This window comes from Pteropus vampyrus, unplaced genomic scaffold (genome assembly GCF_000151845.1).
Source record: "Pteropus vampyrus isolate Shadow unplaced genomic scaffold, Pvam_2.0 Scaffold461, whole genome shotgun sequence".
In the NCBI taxonomy this organism is placed as follows: domain Eukaryota; kingdom Metazoa; phylum Chordata; class Mammalia; order Chiroptera; family Pteropodidae; genus Pteropus; species Pteropus vampyrus.
The window spans coordinates 2,716,897-2,739,576 of NW_011889242.1; the positions used below are offsets into that span (position 1 = coordinate 2,716,897).

Below are 22,680 nucleotides of genomic sequence, written 5' to 3' on the forward strand. Positions count from 1 at the left end.
TTGTGTGCTGGGGGAGTATCCTCCAGGATATGGTGTATCTCCATTCCAAATCAGCATTCTGTATGGGCTATTTCCCCCATAGCTAGGATTTTACAGGTTGTTATCAAGGCCTTGGGATGGGAGCAGCTCCTCTCACTGTTACTTCTAGTGATCAGCTGGCAAAATTTTTGCTTCCTGTCTCTGTGACTTTAGACTGTGCTTATCTAGAGATCTAAGTTCCAGCGGGAAAAACGCTTCTATCAGGTGACACAATAATGACTCCATTCAACTGGAAGTTGATACTGCCACCTGGCCACTTTTGACTCCTCACGCCACAGAAACAAAAAAGGAAGGGTTTCTGGTTGGGGTGACTGGTCCTATCCAGGGGAAATTGGGTTGCTGCGACAGTGAGGAAGAAGTGTGTGTGGGGTACAAGAGGTCCCCAGGACATCGCTCATTACTCCCAAGTCCTGTGACTGGAGTCGGGGGGAAACTACAACCCAGTTCAGTCATGACTTATAATGATCCATACCCTTCAGGAAGGACAGTTTCAGTCAACCCACCAGTAAGGAGCCATGACCAGTTGAGGTGCTTGCTGAAGGCAAGGGGAACATGCAATGGATAGAAGATATAGGCACTAGCTGTGACCACGTAACCAGTCATAGAAATGAGACTGTTATAAGTATTTCCTCGTTTTGATGTTTGTATAAAATTAACAAAATATTTTACTTTCCTTCTCTTATCCCCTTAACATACGATATACTGTTGATAGTTAATTTTGTCTCAGTATTTAAATTTTAGGATCTAAAAGGGGAGTACGAATCGGCTAGAATAAGAATCATTACGCAAGAACAAAAAAGTCCTTGTATCTTCTTTTTGGGAAAAAATTTTTGTTTTTGGCTGGCCGCAGGATAGTTGTATCAGGTTTGGCAGAAGCATGACTCTTTTCTTTACTTGGAGACTAAGTATGGTTTAAGGAAGTGTATATGGGTGCCAAATTGACAAAAGGTGAACTGTGATGGCTGACATATGTCAACTTGGCTAGGCTGAACTACATGTCTTCACACAGGGGCTGGATACCAAGAAGATGAAAGTGGAAGCTGCCAGTCGTCTTTAAGCCTTGGCCAGATGTCCCCACTTCTTTCCAATGCAGTCTTCATTTCTTTGCCCCCTTTCCCTCTCTCTTCACTTTCTGACACTCTCTTTACTTGTATGTTGGAATGCCTGACATTGTCCCACAGGCTTTTGAGGCTCTGTTAAGTCTTTCTTCAACATTTTTTCTCTGTTCTTTGGGTGATTTATCTTCAAAGTAACTGGTTTTCTCTTCTAACTCCTCATGTGATGAGGCCTTCCACTACTTTCAGTGATCAAAGCAGATGACAGGCCAGCCCATATACATGGGAAGGGAAATAAATACTACTAGATAGAAGGAATGACACGAAAGTACAGGCAGAGAAGGAACTGTTGAGGGTCATCTTTGCAGGCACCCTACCGCACATGAATCATTTAATTATGCAGCAATCCTCCCTCCCCAACCACTGTGTGAGTGCCTGTTACTTAGACCCCAGCCAGCACTGGGTGTGATCAATCTCTTTCCTTTTAACCGAAACCGTTTAATATGTTAAGTCTATTTTAAATGAGATGCATCATGAAACAGATAAGAATGAAACAGGTTTACTTCAGCAAAAAAAAAAAAAGGAAAAACAGGGACATATGAAGCAACTATACCAATCTTGATCATCTTTGACTCGTTTGACACTATTTTTGCTTTTCCGTACGTCTGAACATTTTTATACGAAGTTTGAAAACTGGAGGTCTGTCTGAGAAGGATCCCTAGCTCCCTACTAGACGTCCGCGTCTGTGTCCTGTGCGTACTTGGGTCACCCCGGCAGGCCCAGAGGAAGTCAAGCTCGGGTGAGTAAAAATGTAGCCCAGACCTGGGGCCCACGTGTGCGGCCAAACCTCGGCATCAGAATAAAGCCGAGGACCCTCAGAGCGTTACTGGAGTGGGTGTGAACACCTCCCCACACTCCCTGTCTGCCTTACTCGTTCCATGAACCTTCACTCACACCCACTCCGCGGCGTCTGCATCTCGCCCACCTGGACCGAGGGACCCCGGCAACAACACTGAGCGGCAGCTGGAGCTGACACGCCCGCGCCGGTCGCTCAGGAGGCCCAGATAGTCCCGCCCGCTCTCGCGAGAGGATGCCGTTAGCGAGCCCTAGCCCCGCCTTCGGGTCCTCACGCGAGGACCCTGCGGGGCTGTCCGCAGCTGCGCCGATCTTATTTCGCCCCGTTGCTCGTTCCGGCAATCTCCCACCCCCGGCTGCGCTGCGGCGCAGTCGTGTGGCCTCGGGAATCCAGCTGCCGGCTGAGGCTTCCGTGCGACGAAGGGCAGTCGCGGCAGGCGGTGAGGAGGGCTGCGCAGACGAGAGGCTCTGGCGGCTCCACCATGGCGGTGGCGGTGCGCGCGGCGAGCTGCCTACCTGCGCTGTGCGGTGCGCCCGCGGGTGAGAGCCGGGACGCGGGGCGGGGGCTGCAAGCGGGGCCGGGGCGGGGACAGGGGGCTCGCCCGGGCGCAGGGAAGCGGGGCCCCTCGCGCTGGCCTCCGTCCCGCCCAGACCCTCCGTGTGACCTTGCTCTCTTCCGCGCCCTCTCTGGGTCGCACGGTCCCACTGAAAAGTGAGAATGAACTGGAAGTTGTCTCAGGTCCCTTCTGGTTCACCGGACCGCTCGTACGTGCTTGGCAGAGAGGGGCCGGGAACCGCAAGCGAGCGTCACCCTCCTATCGGGTCGCCCACAGTTCATTCGGTGATATCCGGCGAGGTTCGAGGTGGAGGGCGGCCAGCAAAGCTTAAGGGAGAGAGGTCGTCCTGCAGCTCGAGTCCATAGGGTTAGTAGCGGTCATGTTAGAGTCTGGGCTGGTCAGTGCCTTTACGAAAAAGAGGGATGTTTCGGATGTCGATTTTGCTATCATGATCCTCCCTTGGTTGTTTGCAGCTGGAGGAAGCAGTCCGCTCTCATCCAGCAGTGAGTACATGAGAGTTCTTATTTCTCTCCACATACTCTCCAGCGTTTGTCGTCTGTCCTTTTGATTGTAGTCGTTCTAGTGGGTGTGAAGTGGCATCACTCTGCGGTTTTAATTTACATTTCTCTGATGGCTAATGAGCATCTTGTATTGGTCACTTATATATGTTCTTTGGAGAAGTGTCTAAATCTTTGCCCATTTTTAAATTGGGCTGCCTTTTTATTAATGAATTGTAAGAGTTCTTTATATTTTCTAGATACGAGTTCCTAGTCAGATACGTGATTTGCAAAAAAATTTTCCTATTGTGTTGTTTTTTCACTTTCTTCATAGAGCCCTTTGAAGCACATAAGTTTTAAATTTTGATAAAGTCTGATTTACCTACTTTTTGTTTTTGTTGTTTATGCTATTAGTGTCATATCTAAGAAACCATAGCCAAATCCAAAGTCAGAAAGATTTGTCCTTACTTTTTTTCCTAAGAGTTTTGTAATGTTTGCTATTACCTTTAGGTTTCTGATCCATTTTGAGTTAATTTTATGTATGATGTGAAGTAGGGCTCCGACTTCATTCTTTTGCATGTAGATATTCTATTGTCCCAGCACCATTTGTTGGAAAGATTCTCTCCGCATTGATTTGCCTTGGCACTATTTTCAGAAGTCGGTGCCGTCGAGTGCTGTCAGCCTATTGTGAAGCATGATGCTGTGTGGAGTAGTACATGGTACAGTGATGGCCTGTTGCTGTGGGGGCTCCGGAGCGGAGGGGAGCACAGTGGCGAGGGAACATTGCAGGAATTGGGGGCTTCACCCAGAGGTGCTGTTTCAGACAAACTGGAGAACATGTCTGAGACACAGGATGCAAGGGCAGAGTGTCTTCAAGACTAAGAGCCTGGCGTGGTCAGAGGGATTGTGGAGGGAGGTGAGGCTGATGTGGGAGGTTGGGGCCAGGTTGCTGGCCTGGAGGCTCTGCTGAAGGGTTTTGACTTTGTTTTGCAGGCAGTAGGGAGCCAAAGAATGATATATCAGGACTGTAACATGACCAGACCTGTTATTTTAGAAATAGCAGGTGGTGAATGAGAGGGAGCAAACCAGAGGCAGTGAGACCTGGTAGGAGACTGTTGTTACCATGTGGCTGAGAGATGGTGAGGCCTGAACAAAAGAGAGGCAGCGAGATCATAGGACACAGCTGGCAGGTGCATCGATTTTTGAGGAGGATCTATAGGGCTTGGTAACTGGTTAGATGTGAGAGTGAAGGAGACGTGATGTGATATCACTTACTTGGTCAAGTGGTCATGGAGCCCCAAAATCACTCAAATACTTGTTTTGGTTATTTTATTCTACAGATATTAATTTTAGTATGGGTGTTACTGTTTTAAAAGTTCTTTTTCATGTAGAGTTGTATATTTAATTTTTTTTGCTTTACAGGTCATTTATGGTCCAGGCAGCTTTACCTACACACCTCCACAGCAGCTTCCGCTTTGGTGCTGAAGACTGTTCTCAGCAATTGTGAGATTGATTCATTTATCTGTTTTTTCTTATAAGACCTAATGTTACTCTATGTAGTTTTTAGAAATGTAAATGAACTTAAACTTCTTCTTTATGATGGAAATGCATAGGGTCTAAAGAGTACTTTTCAAATTTTTTATGATTGTAGTTGTAATTGAAGGCTTTAAAAATAGCTAATTTATTGAGTGATTACTGTATGTCAGACTTGGAGCATGTTGTTACCTTGGCTAATCATCATACCATGTTAATGAGGGGGCTGTTATTTCTATTTTACAGATGACAAAGTGAGTCTCAGAGGCTAGGTGACTTGCTCAAAGTCACACAGGCAGTAAATGGCAGGACTGGGTCCTGAGTCATTGGTACTGTCACACCTCCTGATAGTCTCTGTGGAGGCCTGTGCTCTGACACCGCAAAGGGCAGGGCCCGCTCCTCAGTCACTCTCCAGAAAGGGAGGTGACCATCCCTTGCTGAGCCTACATTGTGCCTGTGGCCAATTAAATCCTGCCTTTTCCACGTGGACTCTGCTTCGGGCAGACTCAAACTCTCATTGTGTCCTTGAGTTTCTGGAACTCTGTGTGTGAGCCTCGCTCTTAGTGTTGGCCCCACCTGCGAGATGCTGGAACACTTGGCTGGAGAGGTCCAGCAGGGGGTCTAGTGGCCTGGGGCCTGCCCTTTACTTGTTTATTTGTTGGTTAGTGACTCATTCATCCATAATCTACTTACTCTGCCCTTTACTACAGGGTGTCCCTGACCCGCGCTGGTATAGGCAGGGCCAGGGAGAAGCCCTCTTGGCTGAGGGGTTGGCCTCGCTGAAGGGCCTGGGTCGGGGTGTGCTGGCTGGCCCAGTGACTGAACAGTTCTCAGCTCCACCACTTACTGCCTTTGCAACCATGGGCAAATGTCACCCCTCAGACCCTCAGTTTCCTCGTCTATAAAATGAGGACAGTAGTACTTGCTTTGAAGATTGTTGTACTATTTTTTTAAAATATTGTGCTTCCACAGAGCCCTAAAAGGTTTATGTCTTGAAAGCAGGTCCCTTTCCTACCCCTTCCCATCTTCCAGTGACACCCTCAGTTCTCTCAGCTTTCTTCTGCTTATGTTTCTAAGTAGATCGTGTATATCGTTTTTCCCTGTTATCTTTGTTATGCTGATTGCAGAGCTACTCTTACACCATGTACCCTGCTTTTTCCCACACAGGGGACCACACAGTTTGATGGACACTGTGGGCAGTGTCTTAATCATAAATGTTATGTGGTATTCTGTCATTATATTTCCTCTACAATGTTTTCTTTCTCCTGCAGTTAAATATTGCCTCATTTTAAAAAAGTTACTCTGTTTTCTTTGCACCTAGTGCTATATTTTTCTAAATGCTGCAACAAACTGGTCAGAAATATCGCAATAATTTTTCTAAAATCTCTCAAATATCACTAGTTAACCAGTTTGATTTAATAGAAAAGACTTAAATTAGAAGGAAGAAATTCTTCCTGGTGAAAACTGGCAGACACTAAAGTGAGACCTTCAGGCACAGGCTGTGTCTTTGAAGAGGTCCACTCTCGGGCTCCTGGGCTTGGCCCCCTGTGGACTCCATGGCGACTGTTTCCTGACACTGGGTGTCATGGGCTGAAGTAATAAGAATTCAAAAGGATCGGGGCAAAAGGGACTACTGATAGTGGTGGGTAATCTTTGACAGCTTCAACATGTGACTTATCACGAGTTACTGCCATTTCTTGTTTTAAAATCACAGCACAATTAAAGTAAACTCAGTTGTAGCAACAGTGTATTAGAAGAGATGATTCCTAAACTCTGAAGTCCATTTCTTTTTATTTTTGACAAGTGGACCTTTTAGGCTAAATACATTATTAGCTATGAATAGTATTTTGGTCTTTTGAAAAAGATTACAGAATTCCAAATCTGATGGTAGTGATTTTTACATGCTTGAAGTTTATCAAAGTTTGCAATATAGTACAAGATAAAAATTCATGTGTACTTGAAATTTTGTTGAAGACCGAGGGTTACAAGAAAAGCTGAAATGTGTCCAACAGCATGGGGTTTGGAACGATCATTGAAGCCCCGAATTTATTTAAAATGAAAAGCTAGTATCTTCTGTTTACTATTTATTGAATAATTCACTAAGTGAGCTACCTCACTGTGTTGTCTGGGCCAGTCTCCACCTACTTCCATGCCTATTAGCAAGTCACCAAACTGGAGTTGGTATTTAAATTTCATCTACTGACTAGTGTTGTGACTTTTGACAAGTCCCTAATCTTGTAGGCCCAAGACTCTTGTGAAACAAAGGGCTTGGATTAAATGATCTCCTTTTTCCATGTTTATATAGCTAATGGCTTAGCTATCGTAGCCATTTAGAATCAGTTTGTTCCTTATGTTCAACCAGATTCTTTCTTGTTGCTACTTGAGATCATCTGGTGCTTGGCCCTCTGTGGTGATGAAGCTATTGTCACCGTATTCTTCTTCATACTTTCTCAGAGACTGGAGGATAGCTGCTGTCACTCTTTGGCTTTCTGTTTGTCAAGCCTGGAACCCTTAACCAACCCTTTTTCTCTCTAGGGGTTTTAACCCCCTCCTCACCTCTCTGGCAGTCACTAGATTCTCTGCCTAAAGGCAAAGCTCAAACATGTGCAGTCCGTTTCTCTAATCAGGGTTTTCTTTCCCACAAGGCCACTGATCCCTTATAGGACACCCCATCCAGGGCAAGGATAAAATGGCTGCCTCTAAGACATGGCTCTTTGAAAACACTTTTTAAAGAGATACATACTATTTAAAAAAAATTCCCCCCAAATCCACAAAAAAGCAAATCTGTCACATCCAGCCTCAGATGCATCTGTCCTCCCCAGAAGCGACCACCGTTGCCAGTTCTGGCATGTGCTTCTGGAGTTAGTCTGTATAGTGTATTCGCACCGTACAAGGGCAGCGCACCCCGTGCTTCCAGCTAGGTCATGGGCAGGTCTGCTTTCCACCGGTCTTCCCACTGCTCGGTCGCTCACAGTGGAGGCTGTGTGGCCTGGAGGAGACAGGGGCATGAGATCCTGTCCTGCAGCACGGTGGCTCCTGTGTGGACAGGTTCACCTCCTTTGTGAGAAAGCGCCACCCATCGTGTGGATGAACTGCACCTTCTCTAACTGGAATGGCCACTTAGGTTATCAGTCCAAAGTTTTGTTTTTATTTTAGAAGAAATACTGTTCTCAAAACCTGATTCTTAAAGTTTAGTAACTTAGTGACTTAATTTTTTCAGGAACGATTAATTGTTTGATGCTGGCAGTGTTTCTGCACAGCCATGGAGCAAATAACTCAGGGTTTTGTTCCATCTCCCTCCAGGCCCTTTGTCATCTCCAGGAACCACTGACACTCGCCATTTCAGCAGCTTGACCCGTGTGCAGCAGACACAGGGCTGGGCTGCTTCGCTCAGCAATTCAGTGGGCCAGTGGTACAGACCCTACAGTTTCTTCACTAAACGTACGTAGACTGGCCACCAGCTTCCTGTTTCATGAAGTGAGAGAATAAAGGGTGCTTTGTATCTTCATTGTTCTTTTTTTTCTTCTTTTTCCTTAATTAAATTAATTTTAACACTCAGGTGATTAGTTGTGATATACTAGTAAAGTAAAAATGTTCCTTCATGTAGCTTGTAGAATTACCTCACGTGCTATCAGCCATATTTGTTTGTACTTTGGGGACCACTAGCTTGCTTTAGTCCTAACCCCCATTTGGGGCACCTGAGGGCTATAATCATGTGATATACGCAAAGAAGAATTTAATTTTGCTTTCACTGCTACAGTGGTCAAGTGAAGCTGGTGTCTTCTGGCCTTTTTTATTCAGTGGATCATAGATCATTTCTTGAAAGTTAAAAAAAAAAAAATCTTTCATTACAGTGACAGCAGCTGAGCTGTGGAAAGGTGCTTTGGCAGAGACTGGTGCTGGAGCAAGGAAGGGAAGAGGCAAGAGAACTAAGAAAAAGAGAAGAAAGGATTTGAACAGGGGTCAGATCATCGGTGAAGGTAAACTTATTAAAACAGCTAATGTGCTTTTTAGGTTTTATTTTCCAAATTTTATAGGTATTTTCACAATCTAGAAGCATCAAAACATTTCTCTTGAAGGGCACTGGGGTCTGCAGCTTACTTATGGCCCCATGATTCTGGGAGAGGAAAATTCCATGGAAATGAATTCATTCATTCATTCATTCATTCATTCAGTCAGTCAGTCAGTCAATAAGCCTTCTATGCCTGGTGTGGTATCTGCTGTGACAGTCCCCGCCCTCAATAAACTTACAAGACAGTGATAGAAGATAAGTAGAGGGTTGGCAACTCTCTGCAGTGGTTCCAGCTTTGTGAGCCACGCAGTTTGGTTACAACCATTCAACTGTTTTGTGTTGTTGAGGCACAAAAACAGTCATAGACAATACATAATCAAATTGACATAGCTTGTTCCAATAAAACTTATTTACAGAAATAAGTGGTGGGCTGGATTTGGCCCATGGCCCTTAGTTTGCCTACCCTGGGAACACGTTGTTTATGCTTGTGTTTTTTGAAGAGTAGAAATTGTATGGTGTCCTCTACTTGACACTTTGTGTTGTGGTTGCTGACAATGTTTGTGGTAGTAGTAGCCTTTCAGGCATGAAGAAAACACCTTCACTGTCCTGCTTACCGTCTTTCTGCCTGGATGTTTTTCTCTGTGACTTACCTTGTATTTTATCTTACTTTTTAACATTTAGAAAAAATATAATAATCACATGTATATACTTCTCAGTAACAAATTCAGACTAGGAGAAACGTGAGCTCTCCCAATGCCCTTTCCATCTCCTCTACCCCAGCTGCCACCCCCAAGGAAACCGCTCATCTAATTCTGGTGTGTTGCCTTCTGACATTTTTTTAATGCTTTTTTGTGTATAAAAACCCTGAAAGAAATATATTTTTTCTTCTTTTTAAAAATAATTAAGTTAGATTATGTGGTACATACTGTCTTATCATGTACCTTTTCCACTCGATAATAGGTCTTGGAAATTGTTCCATGTCAGCACCTATAGTGCTGCCTTGTTCTTTCAGTTCAGTGCGGATGCTTTCGTAGGTTGGATGTGCCATGGTTTGTTGAGGTGCTCTGGTGGACGTCCTCGTCCATGTACGTGTACGCCTTATACCTGTGCAGGAGTGTTTCTGTCAGTAGCACCGTGAAGTAGAATTAGTAGCCGTTAGGGGAGGTGCATTGAAAATTTTTATGGACATGCCAATGGCCTGCCAGGTGACCGTGTGAGTTTATACTCCTATAAGCAGCGTCATCTGTATACCCATTGCCTGGTATTTTATCACTCAAGAAATGAATGACTTTTAAAAATTCTTCTTCATGTGTGTTTTTAAACCTTCAGGGCGTAGTGGCTTCCTTTGGCCTGGTCTGAATGTCCCTCTTATGAGAGATGGAGCTGTGCAGGCCATTGCCCAGAGAAGCAAGGAGGAGCAGGAGAAAGTAGAGGCTGACATGATCCAGCAGAGGGACGAGTGGGACCGGAAGAAGAAGATGAAGGTTAAACGAGAGCGTGGCTGGAGTGGAAACACGTGGGGTGGTGTCAGTCTTGGCCCCCCCGACCCCGGCCCCAATGGAGGTAGCAGAGTCCTGCTTTGCTGGCCTTTATGACAGAGGGACCCTTTGTGTCGGGTTCCTCATTGTGATCTTACTTACCTGTTCAGGCTGCTTTTCTCCAAAGAATGATTTGAGCATCACTGAAGTGACTTCACATGGTTATCCAGGTGTATTTTATAGAGCATGAGAGGCCTGTAGCCAAGAGGCACTTCAGTGCCAATCCTGGGTTCTGGTGCCGTCATTATGTGGCTTCTCAGCTGTGCTGGCATATGTCAGGGGTCTGTCTGCACAAGCAGCTACCCAAACGTGGGTCTCGAGTCCTGTGGGGGCACGGTGTGTGCTGCTGGTTCCATCATAGCGCAAAGCAGGTAGTGACCATCAGCCTCATGGGAGCATGCGTGGAAGCAAAATGGTGGTACTTAGTAGGTCAAATTAGAAAACAAAGTTCTCTGCCCCCTGAGCCCCCCGAGCATGTAGGGAAGTGAAAATCATCCAGAAAATTCCTTCTTGAGGAGGCGGGGGAAGAAATAGACAAGGGTTGGGCAGCTTTCTTAAGTTTGGCTAAAAGAGAAGGGCGGGGGCTGAGATGGAGAGACCCAGACAGACCTGCTTATTACTGAACAAGATGCTTCAGTGGGAGGAGGGAGAGGTAGGAGGGAGGGGAACCGACCTGCCAAGGCCCTGGTGAGAGCCGAGGACTGGAGTGTAGATGAAAAGATTAGCTGGTGACAGATTCAGATGAGCCTGTGATATTGGCAGTGAAAGTGTAGGGGGCAGGCGTGTGAGTGGCATCTGCCTGGTTCCATCATAGCGCCTGGTGGCTCCACTTCTCTGGAGGAGAAGTGGGTGGTCATCTGCTGAAAGGAGGATGGGGTACTGGTGAGCATGGCCACCAGAATATTTTGATAGGCAGTGGAGTATTGGACTGGCTTTGCATTATCCAGTGGACTGGACTGGACAGCTTAGAGGAGAGAGACTGACCATGAGTTGATAGTTGTTGAAACTGGCTAATGGGCACATGAGCTGTCATTCTGCTGTTCTGTGACGGAAATTTTCTATCGTAAAACGTTAATAAAAGAGCACAACATGTTTGAAGTGGTGCTGTGGTGAGTAGAAAGAGGCCTGACTAAAAGGACATAAAGGCTGACAGGCAGCGGGCAGCATGCAATTGAGTTGGAGCCCATGGATGTTTGTTGGCCCTTGTGTGCACTGTGCTTTGCTTCTCTCCTCTGTGGCCGAATGGCTGCATTTGCTCAGGCCTGGACACTGGTGGAGAGAAGAGCGTGAGGGAGCTGAGGGCATTCCCGGGATTTGGTGCAGACGGCGGACTGGTGTCTTGGAGTGGGCAGGCTGTGCAGACCAGATCCATTTGGCAATGGTGATGGACCAGGGCGTGGCCTGGGAGGTGGCACCGGACAATGCGAGGTTCTTTCTCACTTGAATGTTACTGACGGTGCCTGTTGAAAACACTTTTGTGCACTAACTGTGTAGACACACTTGTCTGTACGCCTGTTTCTTTTCTCTCTACAGAAACCTATGATGACTTTGACACCAGGATACTTGAGGTAGGCATGTGGCTTCAGTATCTAGTGCGGCCTTTGGGGAGGTGGGGAGTTGGGGCGTGTGGCATGGGACTAGACAAGAGGGACTGTGAGGGGTGAGGGAAAGCCCTGATGCCTGACTTTTCTGAGACACAGAGCTAATTTGGGTAAGAAAAGAATGAAACTTGAATTTCAATCACTTGATAACGGCCTCACTGACTACTGCCCTTTTGGGAAGCTATGTGTTGAGGTGTGGTGACAAGGCAGTTTTGGTGGTATTGCTGATAACAGAAATTGGTGATTACGTCTTGATTTCCTCCTTCCAAACACTGAAGCAGCATCAGCGATCTTTCCTTGAATTACAAACCAGCCACATCTACATCAGTTCAGGGAGCAACCTGGCAGGGCAGAGGAGCAAGGGCAGAAGGCCGGAACTGCTTCTCCGGGGGAAATCACCCAGCAGGCCTGGAAACAGAAACCTGTATCAGGTCAATTTCAGGCACTTTGCAGGGCTTTCCTTAAAATAGTCATCTTCCCGTGGAGCACTGCGTGCTTCTTCAGCCTTAACTACCGTATGGAGTAACCATTTATCGAGTCCTTGACCAGATGTGCATATTTCTTCTTACCAATTGCATTATATAATTTAAAACATGTTCACAGTGTTGTATGTCTTTGGGTCCCAGTGCGTACCTTCTGGGAGTCAGTCCCCTTGAAGAATCCCCACGTGTGGGCAGTTTCCTGTGAGATGGTCCCCAGGGCAGGCTCCAGCTCCCTTTTCCTTTAACCTCGTTAGGGCGCCGCCATGTGAGCAGTGTAATGAAGTTTCATGGTTTCTGGGCTTTTAAGCATGCCCCCCGCCGCACATGCAGACTTTCTTGTCGTTCACAGTGAGCAGGGGTTTCCAGATTTTCTGTTCTCAGGTGAGCCTAATCCTTAATATTGAGATCCAGTCCTGTGCTGTTTCTATATACTGTGTTTTATCATTTCTGAGATGCACATTTACATTTATATTTATTCACTTTTTATTCTTTCTGTTTTTGGGATATGTCTTCTAGCCAGTCAGTTATAAACTATGTCAAAGTTTAATCAGCAACTTTTTTCCTTTTTGCACCTTCGTTAAGATGGGGTACTGTGAGCTGTATAGTGTGTGCATGTGTGGGTTTCCGCACCCGGGCGCAGAGACTACTCCAGTCCCTACTTCAGAATTTTCTTAAGGTGTCATATTTATGAAACATTCTGTCTTTTAGGTAAGAAATGTTTTCAATATGACAGCAAAAGAGGGAAGAAAGAGATCAGTCCGTGTCCTGGTCGCTGTGGGGAATGGCAAAGGAGCCGCAGGTGAATGACATGAGCAGTGCTGGTGTTGGAGGTGGGGTGAGACAGGTGTGGCCTGGGCTTCGCTCTGGAGTCTGTGGGTTTGTGCTGCCAGCCAGACTTTCTATTGATGAAACTTTTTGTGGTTTGAGCTCACAAATCTTTTGGTCAACTCATAAAATTCCCTAGCGGGGAAAGAAAGAGTAGATCTTTTTACATCTGCCTTTTCCTGTGAGGTCACTGGACATTTTAAAAGGCTTATTGTGTTATGTAGAGTAGTGAAAAATTAGGGGGAACCACTAAATGTTAACAATAGGGACGCAGTTACAAAAAGAATATAGTCATGCATTGTAACGTCTGTTGCCACTCAAGGATTATGGAAACCTACTCGCAAAATAATGCTAAGTGAGAAAACATGACTTCATATAAGCCTATGTAATATAATTCCAGTTTTTTCTTTAAAAATATGTTTTTATACACAAAGTAAAGATTGGAAGGATATACACTGAAAGATTTATGACGTTTACTCTAATTCATAGGCTTGCCACTCATTTAAAATTTATTTTTTAAGCTTCCATAGCGAACATCTGTTTTGAAATGTATACCTGAATGTGTCGGGGAAAGAAAAGTGCCTATTTAACCCACACTGACACTCCAAACAAGTGTACATGTGGGTAGTATGGTGCCAGGGGAAGCCAATCCTAACATTTATTTTTTTTTATCTTTCCAGAAATTCTGTATTCACATATCTTTTTAAAAAAGTTTTGGGAGCATTTGAGATCTTGTTCCCTGGCACATGTCATCAGTTTGGCTCAAAATAACTCTTATAAAAATTAAAAAAAAAAAAAGAATGCGGAAAAGTCACAATGCATCCTGATTTCTCGCTCAGCTGCGCCCTCGGGTTCCTGCTTCCTCTTTGAGCTGACTGTGTGGTGTCCTTGTGTGGGTAGTGTAGGTTGTGTTACCTTTTCCTTATTGCTGAATGTTTATATTGTTTCCATACGTCGTTTCCAGTTTTGTGGTAATTGTACATTTAATTTGTTACACCTTCTCAAGATTATCAATAGGGGAATTTCCTGCAGTGCAATTCCTGCCTCAGCTTGGTCTGCGTTTGGGATGTTGATGGGTGTTGCCAGAGCCCTCAGTTTCTATTCGGCTGTTCCCTCCCACCCTTGCCCGCCCTGGATAACATCAGACTTTACTGATCATTAGTATCACAGTGAAACACACCTCGCAGTTTGGGTTTACGTTTCTTTAATCGTGAGAGTTTGGACACCATTGCACATGTTTGTCAGCCATTGTCATTCCCTCCAGCTCTGTGAGTTCACACGCTTTGTGCATTTTTCTGTTGGGTGATTGCTCTTCTCGATAGTATAAGCTCTTTGTAAGTTGAGGACATTGGCCCTTTGTCTGTCATATATTTTGACTTAGTTTTTTATTTTTTTCCCGTGAAAGCTTTAAATCCACAGACATTTTAAACTTTTATATAGCAGGTTTATCAGTTTTTTTTAAACTTCTGGTTTTCTGGTTTTGTGCTTGGAAAACCTTCATTTGAAGATTATAAATGTGTTTACTCATAGTTTCGTCTAGGGCTTGTGTGGTTTAATTTGTTATGTTTATACTAGGAACTGGACTCTCTTAGTCCCAGGTTCTCAGATGTCTTGTATATCTCATGGAGCAGTGTTGTCTTATGTTATCTTCCTGTGTGTCATTTAAAAATAAAATACATTCTTCAAAATAAATAATTCGCAGTGACGGCAAAGAGTGGAGACATTTCCATTGACTTGTGATTAAACCTCATCTCATCAGTTTAAGCATTTACAAACTCAGGAACCCTTGATTTTATTTCCTAGTTCATTGAAATCTGAATTGCATTTGAAAGTTCCAGTGAAATCATGGTTTTACTCTATAGCAGTATGTTTTTCCCAACCTTCTGGCCTTTGTAATCTATTTTCAAAAATGTGCAAAAACATATACCTTACTGATTTAGGGCATGGTTGGTTTTATTTTTAATAGAGTATATTTAGGTTTAACTAGAGATTTATAAAAGGTAATGTTACGGATTTCATAGATACTTCAAATATACTGTTTCCAAAATTGCCCCCAAACAGGTAAGCAAATCTCTGCAGCTTCACACTTTGTCATTCATTTTGGGTAGCACGTTTCCTATAGGCAGAAGAAAAATGGAGCACTATGAAATATTGCAGGAGCTGATACTTGAAATGTGGTGAAAGACATTATGTGCCAAATTTATGCCTCTTTTCATAGTTTGGCTTTTCCTTTTAAAGGTTTTGCCATTGGGAAAGCCACTGAACGGACGGATGCTTTCAGAAAGGTATGTACATTTTTTCCTTTGTTGACAGTAAGAGATGAATAAGCTATGGATAGACACCATGGGAACCACACACAAAGCCTATAGAATGAAAAGACCCCTCCTCTGAGGCGTCCCATCCGAGTTCCTGAACCTCACAGAGCAATTTCTTTCTTTCTTTTTTTTTTTTTAGGCAAGGCAACCCTTGGTTGACTTCACAGATTGCAAAGACCTTGTCAGCTTACAATCCCGTATTTTTTATTTTTTTATGCCTACAGCACCTGGTCTTCCTCGGTGGTCTCCCATCCAAATACTAAACAGGCCCAACCCTGCTTAGCTTCCCAGATCAGACGGGATCGGGCTTTTTCAGGGTGGTGTGGCCGTACACCACAAAGCAATTTCTGAAGGACCTGTACCCTTTTGCATCATTTTCACCAGACTCATGATTGTTACCAAGATTGCGAGACAACTGGGAGAGTGTGTCACACGACAGGATGTTCAGGACACTCAGGAATTATTAATTTTTTGAGGGGTGATAGTGATATCATGGTTATGACTTTTTAAATTTAATCATTAGCTTTTAGAAGTACATACTGAAATTGTGTACGAGTTTGAAATTTTCCATAATACAATATTTTATGAAAGGCACTTTTCAAAATCTCTTGAGAAAATGTAAATTCCAGCAGTAGATTTAAGAAAAGTATTTGCCTTCTTTCTTTCAGGCCAAGAACAGAGCAGTTCATTATTTGCATTATGTGGAACGATATGAAGGCCATACAAGTGAGTGTTAATCTTTTCTTTTAAAATTTGCAGGGTGATGTTTATTCGTTACATGTGGCAGTATATCTCTATGGTATTCGTTACATGTGGCAGTATGTCTCTATGATGGTTGTTTTCTCTGTTTGTTGCTGCGTTCTTACCTTAAAAATAAAAAACGTGGAAACAAATGTTCTCTCCTGGGAAGGAGAGTGAAGTCAGACCTTGTCGCTCATCCCTGGCCACTGCTTGTTGGCTGCTTAGTCAGGGCCATATTGGTTGCTCTGTAATGTCCGCAGGGGCATTCAAGCCGCACACCTAACCCTGTTCATCTTTGTGTTCTCGCCCTCCAGTATTCCATGACATCTCTTTAACATTTAAGAGGACACACATCAAGATGAAGAAACAACCCAGAGGTAACTAAAAAACAATTATAATTTGTTGGCAGTAAAGCACAGTGGTTATAACAGTTTCATCCTGTCCTCTGCCTTTGCTTACCTTCACTTGAACTCATTCTGAAAATGCCCAACAGAGATGCCTCAGTCAGATTTGAGAAGCTGAGGCTCGGGGCTCTGTGAGCACAGCCTGCTGCAGGAGTGAGTCTGGTGGGAAGAGCACATTAGCAAAAGGAAGTAGCAGCTGAGTGAGTAGTTGGGTTTGGACAAATGGAGACAATAGTTCCCCAAGAGAATTCATTGATGCTTTTAAATGGTTCTGTCCTTGTGGCTTATTCAGTTCCAGTCGCTCACTATCATCACCAGTAGTAATTAGACATCTAAATACAGTCGGCTCTGGGATGCAGGGACGGGCCTTCTCCCTCTCTGGGGCTGAATCCCAAGAAGAGCTTTCAGGCAGCTCTGTTAATTTTCATGACAGCCCTGGTTTTTTGCCCAGGTGTTTGAAGAATTTATATGTTATTTCTTTAATCCGAATAAGATCTCATTTAAATAAGTGTCATCATCGAAGTTAAGTGAGTTGTCAAGAGTCACCCAGCTAGGAAGTGATGGAGCCAGACTGCGAACCAGGCTCACCCAAGCCCAGAGCCTGGAGCTGTGTGGAAGCGACAGGGTGACTGAGTCCGAGTTCTCCCTTCTCTAGGGTATGGCCTCCGCTGCCACCGGGCCATCATCACCATCTGCCGTCTCATTGGCATCAAAGACATGTACGCCAGGGTCTCCGGGTCCCTCAACATGCTCAACCTCACGCGGGGCCTCTTCCACGGGCTTGCGCACCAGGTAATGCCACCCTGGGTCTGAAACAGAAATTCCTGCCTGTGTTTCAGGTGCCAGTATCAAGGCAGCCATGTGCCGGGGGCGCCCCGGAGTTGCCATCCTGGGGCCGCCCAAGGATGCGGGGCTTCTGTGCTCTTCAGTCAGGTGGTCCAATAAGAGACTTAATTCTCGGCGGTTACCCTTTAAAAAATACTTCCTGGGTGTTTTGAACTTTTAAAATTAAGTATTTTGAAAAGCTAGTTATTATAATTTTTGTCTTATGAAAAGCAGACATTTGTTCTAAAGCTTCAACAACATAGAAGTTAAAGTAAAAAAAAAGTCTGTTTCTTGATGTAGTTCTTTCCTTAGCGCTGGCCCTGTCGCTCATGGGAGCCATCTGAGCAGGAGTGCGTCAGGTCGCACGGACTGCGTAGGCAGCTTAGCCCGGCCGAACTAGATGGGACTGGGTGCTGATGGGCCAGGTCCTTTCTCCGCAGCCCAGCGGCTGATGGTCACCTGCACAGCAGAGGTGAAGGACCAACTGTCCTTTGAAGGGATGGGTAGCTCTTAGCAGAACAGCCAGATAGGCTGAGAGACTCCATTTGCTGAGGACTTTGATGGGCTTCCTGACACTGAGTTTGATGGCTGCTTTTGAATAAAATGATCCTTGAAAATTGCAGGTGTCTGTTTAAAAAGGAAAATTGATCAAAGAGAAAGCTTTGTTTAAAAGATCTTTTTTGAACAGCTATTTGTGCACGTATGCGTGCACTATCCAAAACACCCTTCAAAAGTACTTCTAAATGTAAACTTGTTAGAAGTTGACTTCATTGAAGTAACATTGGTTGTGGACAGGTCATGGTCGTGGTCAGAACACTTGGTCACTTCCATTTCTGTTTTACATTAGTACTTTGAATATTCTGATGTAATTACTGATTCCCTCTTATATGCCCTCAGCTGTAAAAAACTTGGATTATTTTAATGTGCTACCCAAGAGAAAAAAGTGCCACCAATTTTAGTAACATAAAAAAAATAATTGATTGTAAGAAACACTGACTTATTTTGTTTTTATGAAACGGCTCATTTCTTCTGATTTCAAATGTGTGTAGAATTAGGATAGTACATGTGGGCGTAGAGTATGCAAACGTGAGATTGAACACATCAGTACCTATTTTGATGTACCATCAGTAAACCATCTACTAGATTTATTTCCCTATTTCCAGACTTTGACAGAACCTCTGTCACAGATCTCTGTGGTACTGTGATCCAGTGTCCATGGGGAGCAGCTCGTGGCCGCTTGTTTCTCTGCCAGCCCCACCCAGCCTCAGTTATTTTGAACCAAATCTCAAGACATCATTTTATTTCAATATGTATTTCTAAAAGATATAGATTTGAAAGTACCCCGGCATACTATTTATTATCTTACCTAAAACAATTCACAGAGATTTGGTATCATCACATATCTTGTCAGTGCTCCTAGAAATGTCTACTTATCAGATTAAAAAATTTTTTACACAATTTGTTTGAATCAGATTACAGATAGGTCAATACAGTGTAAATTCTGCCATGTCTTTTAAGTCACTTTACTGTGTAGGTTCCCTTTTCTTTCTTCATGTGTCCTGTTGAAGAAACGAGGTCGTGTCCTGTGGTTTCCCAGTCTGGTGCCAACTGCATGTCTGTGGGTTCTTTGCATCCCCTCCCCCGTCGTGTCTTCTGGATTGGGAGCTGGGGTTTGATGAGACCCAGACTGATGGGGCGCATTGTGGCTCACGATTGGGCGGGCTGGAAGGCTGGAGACCAGGGCCCTTGCTCCCTCCCGCTGCGGTGGGAGATGGGCTGAGATGACTCCATCTGCAACAGGTCCCCCAGAAGCACCTGCAAGGGCATTCATCAGTGGCACAGTGCCCTCACTACTGGCTCCCTACTGGCCAAGGCAGTGATGCCCAGGGTCACAGATGTGCCTCGCAGACTTAACTGCTGTCTCCTCTGGTCTCACAGGAAACCCACCAGCAGCTGGCCAACAAGAAGGGTCTTCACGTCGTGGAGTTCCGGGAGGAGTGCGGCCCGCTGCCCATTGTGGTGGCCTCGCCCCGAGGGGCCCTGAGGAAGGACCCGGAGCCCGAGGACGAGGTTCCAGATTGCAAACTGGACTGGGGGGAGGTGAAGGCCACCCAGGGAGTGAAGCGTTCTGTGTGGTCAGGCCTAAAGCGAGCAGCTGCCTGAGCTGCCTCTGCCTTGTCCCCCGCGGGGCCAGCTGTGTGCAGCACCTGTGGCTCGATCTTCATGTCCCAGGCGGTGGTGTTTGTAAAGGAAAGGCTGACCTTAATTTCTTTATTTATGAATGATAAATAAGCAGAGCTGTAACCCACTGAGCACATGCAGTGTACCAGTCACCATGATGGGAGTTTTCACCCAGCTCTCAGCTCGGGGCCGCTTTACGTGTGCAAGTAAACCAGTGGCAACAGGTGAGCCACCTAATTGGAAAGGGCATGCAGTCCAGGTACAGTTACTTGCCTAGTCACGCAGCTGGAAGATAGAGGAAAATGGGCCAGTCTTGTTCTTTCTGACTCCCGTGAAGCCTCTTGGCATGGGTGTTTTAGCGACTGCTCTAGGCTCATGTGGCACTCACCCCTCGTTGCAGTCTGTGGTGTGGCTTCACCCGTCTTGGCAGTGTTTTAACATTTCCTCTGCCTGCACTGAGAACCATGTTGGACAGTGTTATCCTTTCTGCTTCAACCATCGAAGTAACAGAAAACTCAAGAACAAAAGCCCATTGTATTTACCCACTTTCATACTCTTTCTGTTGCTTGAGTGTCTTCCTGATACCCCAGGTGTCCTCCTCACATCATTCTGAGTCGGAAGAGCCCAGGCCCCTACCTCCTCCTTTACTCTCATGATTTCCGCATGCTCATTTCTGACACCAGATATGGGAGTTCACCCCCATGAAGCAGTTCTCTCTGACACCAGCTGTGTGTCCTACAGTTGCCTCAGTCCTGACACTGTTTGACTGGAGATGGCATCAGACTCCATAGATTCAGCGTTAGTCCTGTAAGTCACCTTTGCTTCTGACTGGCTGGCTCGAAATCAGAGGCTGCCCTCAAACTCCTGCACTGGATTCCGTTAACTTGCTGGAACAGCTTGCAGAACTCGGGGAAAACAGTCCACTTAACGTTTACAGTTTGTTATAAGAGGATGTGTTGAAGGATGCGGGTGAACAGCAGAGGGGACAGAGGCAGGGGTAAGTGGGGGAGGCATTTGCAGGGGGCAGAGCTTCCAGGTTCCCGGCACCCCCTCCCCAACCTTCCTGGGCATCAACCTAGAAGTTCTCCCAGCCTGTCCATCCAGGATTTTATGGAGGCTCCCTTGTCCTTGGCTGGAATGAGGGCGCTGCCCCACTTTAGTCAAGTGGGAATTGAGGTCCAGGTGACCTCAGACTTCACTTCTGCCTGGAAGCAGGAGTGGCAGTCCAGTGACACTGCGGGATGGGAGAAAGCCACATCAGGCAGGACGGTGCTTGGCCTGTGACACCAGATGAGGATGGGGCTACATTTTTCTCTGTGACATTGGCTTGAGTAAGGAAGGTAGTTATCATCTAGATATTTTCTGTCTTGTTGGGTTATCCTCTCTCCTTACATAGCTAAGACATCAAGACATTCAACTTCAGGAGACAAATGACAGTGATCTCTCAGAGGCAATAAACAAATGAAATTATCCTCCCTTACCACCTGGAGAAAGTCTGCAGAAGGAACCTCTCAGGACCTTGTGGTCTTCCTGTGTTGAGGAGATGGGGTTGGGGGTCCAGGGCCATCCAGGCAGCCAGAGTTCACAGGGAGTGGGGAGCTGCCCAGCAAGAGAGCTGAGGCCTGTGGGGGTTCCCGGCTGCACTGTGTGTGCAGCATGGTGCGTGCCTGTGAGGGAGCTGCCCACAACCAGGGAGAGAACACCCAAAAGGGCCAAAGGGAACAGCGTTCGGAGTGGAAACTTGTAACCCATGCTGCCTTCAAGGAGCAGTAAGACATCACGCCTTGATGGTAGGAGTACTAATCCTGCGCAAAACCCAGCTCTGCTTCCACTTCAGACCTAAGGAGCAAGATCCGACTATGACAACTTTCCACATAATAAAGCTCACGAATATTGGTAACAGTACAAATGTGTCTAGCGAGGTGCGGTTTACAGTGCCTGGCCTCTGATAAAAATCACCAAGAGTGCAAAGGTGCATGAAAATAAAATGTGAGAGAAAACCAACCAGTTGAAACAACCCTGAAATAACAACAACCTAGTAAATAAGGACATTGAAACAGATGAGTAGACAAGGACTCTATTCCATATTTCAAAAAATTAAACATGTTCAGAGGCATGGAAGATAAAATATGCAAATAAAACTTCGAGAGGCGAAAAACATCCTGATGTAGTTAAGAGCAGGTGGGACACTGAGGAAGAGATGAATGAACTTGAAGACAGCAACAAAAACACCCAAAATTGAACTGAAGTACTGAGGAAGGACAGGTCTCTGGTGTCCACCCTCTTGGGGGCAAGAGAGAGGTCCAGCATGTCGCCTTGGTCCTCCTGCTGACGTGGAGACTCCAAAGGGACCAAGCCCACATGTGCCTGTGTAGTCGTGCCCAAGAATGGAGGGGCCTCATACCACCTTTGTCCTGTGCATCTCTCCCGGTCACCTGGCCACTCGCAGACTCTGCCAGCTTCTGCAGCCACATCTGTCATTTCTCACAGATATTCTGTCTAGAGAACAAGTTATCTGGGCCCAGAGACAACAGAGTTGGGCTTCTTACTGCTCAGGATTGGGGGTGGTTCTCCCACCCCAGCAGGAATTCTCACCAAGAGAAAAGCTTTGGGACAAGGAAGAGTGGGGCCTCACGTTGGAAACACTGACGTTAAGACCTTCCTCGCAGATTTTGAAGTGTCCTGTGCAAAGGCAGCTATCGTCAGAGCAGCAGCTCTTCAGACCCCAAAGGTGAGTATGACAGCTGAGGGCCAGCATTCAGCCAGGGCTGGGGCAGAAGACACTGTGCTCAGGGAGATAGGGGACATGGGGGAGGCCCTCGTTCCTGGGACACTTCTGCAGGTTGGCTCTGTCCCTCCCTGCCTGGGCTTCAGGTCTGCCTCAGCATGGAGCAGGGCCTCAGTGAGTATGACTTAGTGTCAAAGGACCTGCCTCCTTGTCTGCACAGTGGAAATGACAGTAGCACCCACCCAGGAGAGCTGTTGTGAGGTAGCAGCAAAGAATATGTGGGGAGCTCAGCTTCAGTCACAGGGAAGGATGCCACTGTAACAGGAGGGAACAAAGCTGAGCTGGCATGGGCCAGATGCTGACCACATGGCGGCCGTCTATCGCCCTTTCCAGCACCCCTCTTTCCCCACCTTCCTGCCTGGTGAGGGCAGGAGCCCCTACTCCTTCTATCACTGCATGGGGGCCTTGCCAGGGCAAGATGGGCACCCTGAG

At 45.8% G+C, this 22,680-nt stretch overlaps 1 protein-coding gene and 1 pseudogene across 3 annotated transcripts; one reads left to right on the top strand and one right to left on the bottom strand.

The window, feature by feature from the left end:
- Positions 1–2,169: 2,169 nt before the first annotated feature.
- On the top strand, positions 2,170–21,369 carry MRPS5 (mitochondrial ribosomal protein S5). 3 transcript variants are annotated; one of them, XM_011382017.2, is made up of 12 exons: positions 2,170–2,389; positions 4,426–4,506; positions 7,840–7,977; positions 8,391–8,516; positions 9,878–10,111; positions 11,620–11,654; positions 12,878–12,968; positions 15,233–15,279; positions 15,978–16,035; positions 16,365–16,427; positions 17,110–17,246; positions 19,218–21,369. In XM_011382017.2, the coding sequence occupies exons 1-12, from the start codon at positions 2,185–2,187 to the stop codon at positions 19,440–19,442; spliced, it is 1,440 nt and encodes a 479-aa protein (XP_011380319.1). In that variant the 5' UTR covers positions 2,170–2,184; the 3' UTR covers positions 19,443–21,369. The 3 variants fall into 3 exon arrangements, with proteins under 3 accessions (XP_011380319.1, XP_011380320.1, XP_023380063.1); XM_011382018.2 differs by having other exon boundaries at positions 2,252–2,489; XM_023524295.1 differs by lacking the exon at positions 2,170–2,389 and adding an exon at positions 2,879–3,009.
- Positions 15,525–15,643, bottom strand: LOC111732444 (annotated as a pseudogene).
- Positions 21,370–22,680: the final 1,311 nt, after the last annotated feature.